General features: G+C 35.2%; 1 protein-coding gene across 3 annotated transcripts in view; it reads left to right on the plus strand.

Annotated features, from left to right (window-relative positions):
- Sgf29 (SAGA-associated factor 29) overlaps positions 1 to 7,855 on the plus strand; it is a 19,745-nt gene extending 11,890 nt beyond the window's left edge. For all 3 annotated transcript variants that reach the window (XM_069825770.1, XM_069825771.1, XM_069825769.1), the window contains exon 6: positions 1 to 7,855. This exon is cut by the window's left edge and continues 92 nt beyond it. In XM_069825770.1, the coding sequence (XP_069681871.1) occupies positions 1 to 99 (99 nt within the window). In that variant the 3' untranslated portion in view covers positions 100 to 7,855.
- Positions 7,856 to 8,111: the final 256 nt, after the last annotated feature.

The following is an 8,111-nucleotide window of genomic DNA, read 5'->3' on the forward strand; positions in this document are numbered from 1 at the left end:
GAGGATCCTTCGTATGCTGATGGTTATTCACCTCCCCTAACTGTTGCTCAGCGATATGTTATTTCTATCAAAGATAAGAAAGGAAAAAGCCAAACGTGACAACCTGCCTCAGTGGCAGACATTGTCACAGTACCTGCACCTTCATCAGAGTGATGGGAGAAATAGCATGGGTTCGTTTTTTTATAAAGAAGAACACGTTGTCTTGACCTCCTTTTTATTATTAGTCTTTGAAGAGAAAGGGAGTCAGCTTGTCATGCAATTGCTTTGGAGAGAGATTCTAGGAATGGACACCACTGGTGTTATTTGTAGCCTGCTTCCATACCGTAAGGATGGAGGGAGGGGAAAGAGAAAGTTCGTGACATTGCTGCGTTTGTGTGTCTATATAATTAATGATAAATCTAAGTCTTCATAGAACTTAGTGAAGATGTGCCATGTATGGACATCTTGACACCAATCTTCAATGATGCAGGTTCTTTACCAGTAATCTGACGAGGTGGATTAAAAAAATACCACTACCTACTATAGAATGCTAAATTGTTGTATAAAGTGATAGATCATGAAGCTATGAACTGGTACTATATCATTACTAGACAGTGATTTGACCCATACTTTGATGGGTGACATTTGGTGTATCTAGTTACTGTTATCAGTAGAGATACATTCATATTGGTAAATTTGTCCATAGACGTTAATATTACGGTATGTGATTTGAGCTTGCTGGTTTCTTGATTTCCATTGCCTTCAGATATGGTTAACTGAGACCTTTCTAGAATTATGCCAGTTTGGCAGAGTAAAATTATGTTTCTGTAGTAGGGCACGGTTGTAAGGTTGAATGCAGTTACTTTGATTGTATATAATAGGCGAGGATGACTAGAAGAGGGTTTTCATATATAACTGCTTTTAGATACTAAAAGGAACCATTAGGAGATAGTCAGCAGGGTCATCTTTACTCAAAAATAAGAATTGTTAGTGGATGATTCAAAGACCATTGAGAATTCTGCTTATGACATTAACTGAAAGGCATGAAGAACCTGTCACTTTCGGTTGTGCTTGAATTGACAATGCTTGGATTCAGATTTAATCACAGTAACAATGGAGGACTCAAGATGGTAGTGATTTTACTCAGCATTGGGTCTGTAAATGTTGTTGGACAAATGAAGTGGATTGTGTTCAGAATGCTCAAGTATGTGTGCATGTGTGTGACACAGTATGAAAACCTGCCTCTGAATGGTTGCAAATTACAAATAATAAGAAGCATTACAATTGACAGCGGGTGTAATTTATTGTCATGTGGTAGATAATATACTCCATCCCACGATGTTTGACAGGCAGTGTCAACATTGTCTTCTACCTCTCACCCTCCTGAACAACTTGCATACTTTCTCACACTCCCATTCTTAAAAACATTGACCTGTATCCAGGTCATTGTAACCTTGTACTTGACAGTTATTATTAGAACATAGCATTTTCTGCCAGCTGCCACTCCTGCTATATGGAGCATTATTGTGTTGTCTGTTTGCTACATGCTGTGTTACATAGCTTTACTACCACGTGCGTAATTTGTGTGTTAGTGTTACAGAGTTATAAATAATTTATAGCATTGCTGTAAAATGCAGAAAAGACGTCGTTTAGAGAATTATAACTCATATAGTGAGAAACCTTTGCATAAAGGCGTAGCATTAAATAGTCAAGTATCAGAATTGGTGTAAAGGACTCCTCAATTTTAAATTTTATGAACTGTGGAAGGAATTTGTCCATATATGTATATAGGCGTCCCTCCATTACATTTTCATTATAATGCTTATAATGTGGTGCAATAATAACTTGAAGAAAAATTTTGTATAATTAAAGTTCATATAAGGTGGGTGCCCCTGTTATGGCCATGTTCCTGATATGGCCACCCCCCTATTGTGAGTTAGTTAACCAAAAATCCGCTGAATTGCAACAGCATCCAGTGAAAGGACATCCTGGTATGTCACTTGATCGTTTTCCATCCAGCCAGGTTGAGCAATATGGCGTCAGTTGCCTGTTTTGCGGTTTTCATGTGACCTCTTCTTATTTTTCTCTGGTAAGTCTCCTTTGTTTTATGCATGTTTTTCAAAGACTTGTTTCATGAAAACCATAGTACTCCATTCAGTTTTTAATGTTCTGTTGATTGGTGTTGTCGTTGATGGCATATCTTTTACGAGTTGTTCATAATCAAACGATTTTCTTGAAAGCTTACCTGCTCCTGATATGGCCATATCAAATGCACCATGGCCATATCAAGTTTATTTCACTTTTATTTTTTTCGCCTGACAAATGTACATGCCTTATAGCTGGGATTACGCAAAAATTTTGTATTTTAAGAAAAACAACGTAATTTTTTTATGCAAAAACCTGTTTTGACTACACTTTCGAATTATAAAAAAGATTATTAAGTGTCATGTTTATTCATTTTATACCAAAATTATTTAATTTTAGCACAACTGCGCTATCAAACTGAAAACAATCACGATTTGTAGAACATGGAACAAGGGTGGCCATATCATGTGCACATGTTCCTGATATAGCCACTAGGTAGACTTTTGGAATTTGGGACTTTTTGGACAATTAAAGCTATTTTTATGGGGAAAGAAAATTGTTTTAAGAAAGTCCATTAGACTGAAAACGAGTAAGAAAAAAGTGGTTTATATTTTTTTTTTCAAAATGGCGGCTAGAAAAATTCTCGAACCTTAGCATGGCCATATCAGGGACGCCTACCTTATTAGTCTTTTCTGGAATGTTCCAGATCCGTGTTATGCCTATTAGAAAGGTTTGTTTCCTAGACTTTACCATAATGTCTGTTAACACTTTTGTTACAGTGTGCCCAGCATTAATCCAAGTCTCGTCAGGGTAATATTGTGCCCTGATCTCTTATCTACTGTAAGTATTTTCTTTGGCAAAGGATGATGTTATCTCTGTTGCTTAGCAGACACTCTCTGTTTCTACGAATTTATTTGAATTTCAGAAAATGTAGTAGATGATGCAGTATAGTCCGGGAAAAGTTAGGAAGGCCTGCATCACTGTTCAACTCTTAAAAAATTCTATTGAAATTAGGAATCTCTACTTCCCAAATAACATCCATGCGCTTTCCTTCTTATGGCACATTTTGTTAACTCGTCGAACTTCGACAATAGATGTTAATAAGACGACTTTTTTAGCAACCACTTTGTTTATTGATCTTTTTCCCTTTCTTATTCAGTATAAGCTTTATTTTGATACTCTCTTAGCTTGCAGTGTCAAGTTTGTAATGTCTTCTAATGCTCTCCAGGATTTTCTATACAAAACTTATTAAATGCTCAGAATACTGAGTTTTGGGTCATTCTGTAAAGGTTTTTCTTTTTCTGTTTCTGAATCACTGCAACACCTGCCATAATTTTATATTACACTGTTAATACTAGACTAAGTTAAACTATAATACCCTAATCACTACACTAATACAAAAACAATATTGAAGAAGCTTTTGTCATCTAGTCTGCTGTCAAAAAATCTGAAAGTTAGAATTTATAAAACAGTTATATTACCAGTTGTTCTGTATGGTTGTGAAACTTGGACTCTCACTTTGAGAGAGGAACAGAAATTAAGGGTGTTCGAAAATAAGGTTCTTAGGAAAATATTTGGGGCTAAGAGGGATGAAGTTATAGGAGAATGGAGGAAGTTACACAACGCAGAACTGCACGCATTGTATTCTTCACCTGACATAATTAGGAACATTAAATTCAGACGTTTGAGATGGGCAGGGCATGTAGCACGTATGGGCGAATCGAGATATGCATATAGAGTGTTAGTTGGGAGACCGGACGGAAATAGACCTTTGGGGAGGCCGAGACGGAGATGGGAAGATAATATTAAAGTGGATTTGAGGGAGGTGGGATATGATGATAGAGACTGGATTAATTTTGCACAGGATAGGGACTGATGGTGGGCTTAAGTGAGGGCGGCAATGAACCTTCGGGTTCCTTAAAAGCCATTTGTAAGTAAGTAAGTATTCTAAGCACTAAACTGAAAATATGTACACAATTGTAATACAGTACTAACACCTAATGAAAGGTAATGGAATTATTATAGTAACTCAGATGGCTCAGTCAAATCACTCCTGGTTGTTTTCGTACATCAACTCTATACACAGCGTAATTTAGTGTATTGGAATTGGGTAGTACACAGTAGACTGCTTTAGATCACCTTCAAGATAACCCTGGAATGTGACCACTAACATTGTTTGAATAGCCATTACCTCCCTTCCTCCACTTGACAGTAATGTTTTGTTCGCCTGTCAGACATCATGGGATGCAGAATAGCTGTGTTTTACAGTTATTAATAAAGAGATTATACTTTGAACTATATATTCATTACATTTTGCTGACGATCATTTGATTTTTGCTTATAACTGTGAAGACGTAGAATATATTACCAGAAAATTGGTTCAAGAATATAAGAAATAGGGTCTTGATGTAAATGCAGCTAAAACAAAATATATGACAATAGGAGGTACAAAACAAGCTTTAATACTAGAAGATGTATTGGGAACAATTTCACATACAGAAGAATATAAATAACTTGAGATGAAAATTACAAGTGATGGACTATGAGATAAAGAAATTAGAACAAAAATTAATTTTGGAAATTTAACGATATCTACATTTAATAGTATTCTTTGGGACAAATATATTACAAATGAAACAAATACAAAAATATTTAAAACAATAGCACGAAGTATTATGACATGGATCAGAAGTTTGGGTCTTGAAATTAAAATTCAGAGAAAAAATTAACAGCAACAGAGATGGATTTCTGGAGAAGGTCTGCAAGGACATCTCGGCGAGAAAAAATATGTGTTAAAATTATTTTTCTGTTGTAGATAAAACCGTTAAAAGCAAAGTTCAGAACCATTCATATAAGATAGTTATTTAGAAAATTAATTTTCACAAAACCTGAGTGGCTTAATACATATTTTAGTAATGTAATTAGAGTGTAACTTCATTTGAAGTACATATTGCATTAATATGTCATATTTTTCTGTTGATTTGATGTGTGCACGACTTAGTATTTAAGTAGCAAAATAATGAAATGCCATTAAATGTTAAAGTTGCATTTTTAGTAATATCAAATATTATTTTCGTTTAAAATGAATACATAATTATGTTTGTTTCGAGAAATAAGTTAACTTCTAATATGATTAAACATTTTTATAATCCAGAATTACATTTCTCTCTTGCTCTCTCTGTCTCTCTCTCTCTCTCTCTCTCTCACACACACACACACATTTACATACTCACCTATTTAAAGTCCGTATGGTAAGAGAGAATGCCTGATATTTAACACAGGTACACAGGCGTTGAAAATATTGCTGTCACTCTAAATCACTATCATGTAGCAAAGTGTGCTCATGTTGTACTTACCATAAGAGCCAGCAATTATGGCTGTTTCCATAATAATCTAAAATAATGCAGTTTGGATATTGGTTCTGAAAGTGAACTGCTGAACTGTGTGTTTTCTTGTGTTGACTTTAAAGCAGCATGCATTGAGAGTATGGTGTGGAAAGTGCATGCTAAAGAGTCGTCAAGAATTTTCTCTTATCAGACAAACTATAAAGAATTATACAGTATGAAATACGATATTAAATACAAATATAATAATAAATTGCAAGCAATTCTTTAAGACTTCGTGACCAATCATGGAACGTAATGCTCAGTAATAGGGGATCTTGTGTGTCTTTAATTAAGCTAGGGGTTACATTTCCTGGTGATTATTTTAAATCATTCAGTATAATGTGGATATTGTGCATTTTCTTTGACATTTATTTATAATCTCTTTAACTACAAGGTCATGTATCAACTTTCTATTAGAAATGATATATTGTTAATACAGTGGATTTTCATTTTTGTTGCCCTGTACTGGTCAGTCTGCAGACGTGTACTTCCAATTTGTTGCCATATCTCAGTAATCTGCAGATATATTCACCAAATTAGGCGACTCCAAGATTTCAATCTGGGACCTCCCGAATGCAAGTTTAGTGTTTATCATTGATCCACCTTGCTTGGTCATCATATATAATTTACTTACATGAAATCGGATTATTCGATGTTAAAATGTAATGTAAAGGCTTATTCAGCGAATTTACACATCATTTTATTGAATTATAAATGCTTAACAAATATTAGTATGCTCTATTTTTTTTTTACCATGTAAATAACTTTTATAACATGAGGTGATGTGGAATAATATTAATTCTGTAATTTTCCGGGAATGAGGCATGATTTGTAATACGAGGGCATGTTATTTGATAAAAACCACAACATAAAATGAATGTCGTCGGCCTGGGTAGCCCAGTCGGTATAGCGCTAACCTTCTGTGCTCGAGGTTGCGGGTTCGATCCCGGCTCAGGTCGATGCATTTAAGTGTGCTTAAATGCGACAGGCTCATGTCAATAGATTTACTGGCATTTAAAAGAACTCCTGCGGGATATAATTCTGGCACACCGGCAATGCAAATATAACCTCGGCAGTTGCTAGCGTCGTTAAATAAACCATAATTCAATTTTTAAAATGAATGTCTGTAGTTATCAGGTATCATAAATACTCAAATTTAAATGTCTTTTGTCCATAATATTACATTTACATGTTTGGATATTTATGCAATGTAGAAATGGCAATTGTCTACAATTGTAAATGTTTTTGTCAAATAGATATTTTAAGTGCTTCCCATATTTTGTAGTAATCAGGTTAGTTATATGATATAAATGGGATTTTCTTCATATGATCTTAATATGCCAGTCTCAAGAAATTGGTTTGTTCAGTTTTCAAAGCAAAATTCTACATCAGTGTTTATTATCGAAATGGGATTAAAAGCATAAGCTGTAATTTATAACTGTAAAAAATTATCCTGTAGACTTTGTCATTACACATTTATCCATATATTAAACCATCATTTACGGAAATGTACCTAGTGACTTGTACAAATGGTAGGAAGAAGCTGTAGTTTTCTCTTCTGCATGACAATGTCAAGTCTACTTCTTCTTACTTAGTAAAAACACTATGTTATATCACTTCTTCCTTTAGCTTCTAAATGCCCAACTGTACATTGATTTGTAATAAGTAATTTATGAAATCCTTATACCCTGAAACTTTACATTTGGAGAATATTTCTGTATTTAACAATTACTGTGCTCAAGCAGTGACTTTTAGAAGCAAAGATGTAGGCATTACAAGAGGATTTGCTGTGTGTGCTTGAAGAAATCACCATTTTTCCTAATATCCATGGCTGCCACAGTAATTCTGTTGATGAGAAACATTCAGTCTCAACTAGTGTCACATAAATCAGGCTTATTTTGTAGCCCTGTAAGAAACTACCAGAGTGAGCTTTGGCCATGGTACAAGTATAACTGTCCTGCGCTGTGGCGTAGTGGTGTAAGGCATCCTGCCTAGGACTTGCGTTATGGAATGCACGCTGGTTTGAGTTCTCATGGGGGAAGAAATTTTCTCACGAAATTTCGGCCAGTGTATGGGACTGGTGCCCACCCAGCATCGTGATGCACTTGGGGAGCTACGATAGGTAGCGAAATCTGGTTGCAAAAGCCAGCTATAACGGCTGGGGTGATCATCGTGCTAACCACACGATACCTCCATTCTGGTTGGATGATCGTTCACTTCTGCTTCGGCATGTGGGCGTGAGGCAGCAGCCGGCTGATCAGTCTAAACCCTTCATGGGCTGTAGCGCCACAGATTATTATTATTACAAGTATACCTACATCTTTGCTTTGAAGTTGGTGGTCGTAATTTTTTTAATTTACTGCAACTGTGTAAAATTAGTAATAAATTACTAGCAATTAATTTTACTTATTCTTTTTGTCATGTGTTTGGTTTACAGGAAATACATAATTTAATATCCCCTATCACTCCACAAAGTTTTTGGAGATACCATAGTTTATATATAGGGTTATTCAAAAGTAAGTTCTCATTACGAAACAGCTGTATCTTCTGTACATATCAGCAGTTTGGTTTCATATAGGTACCATTACTGATTAGAAGTTTGGGTCTTTTATTGATGCGTGTTTCGTTGCTATAGTAACTGTGTCACGCTTGTATAAACAA

The sequence above is a fragment of the Periplaneta americana genome, chromosome 5, assembly GCF_040183065.1.
Source record: "Periplaneta americana isolate PAMFEO1 chromosome 5, P.americana_PAMFEO1_priV1, whole genome shotgun sequence".
NCBI classification, from domain to species: domain Eukaryota; kingdom Metazoa; phylum Arthropoda; class Insecta; order Blattodea; family Blattidae; genus Periplaneta; species Periplaneta americana.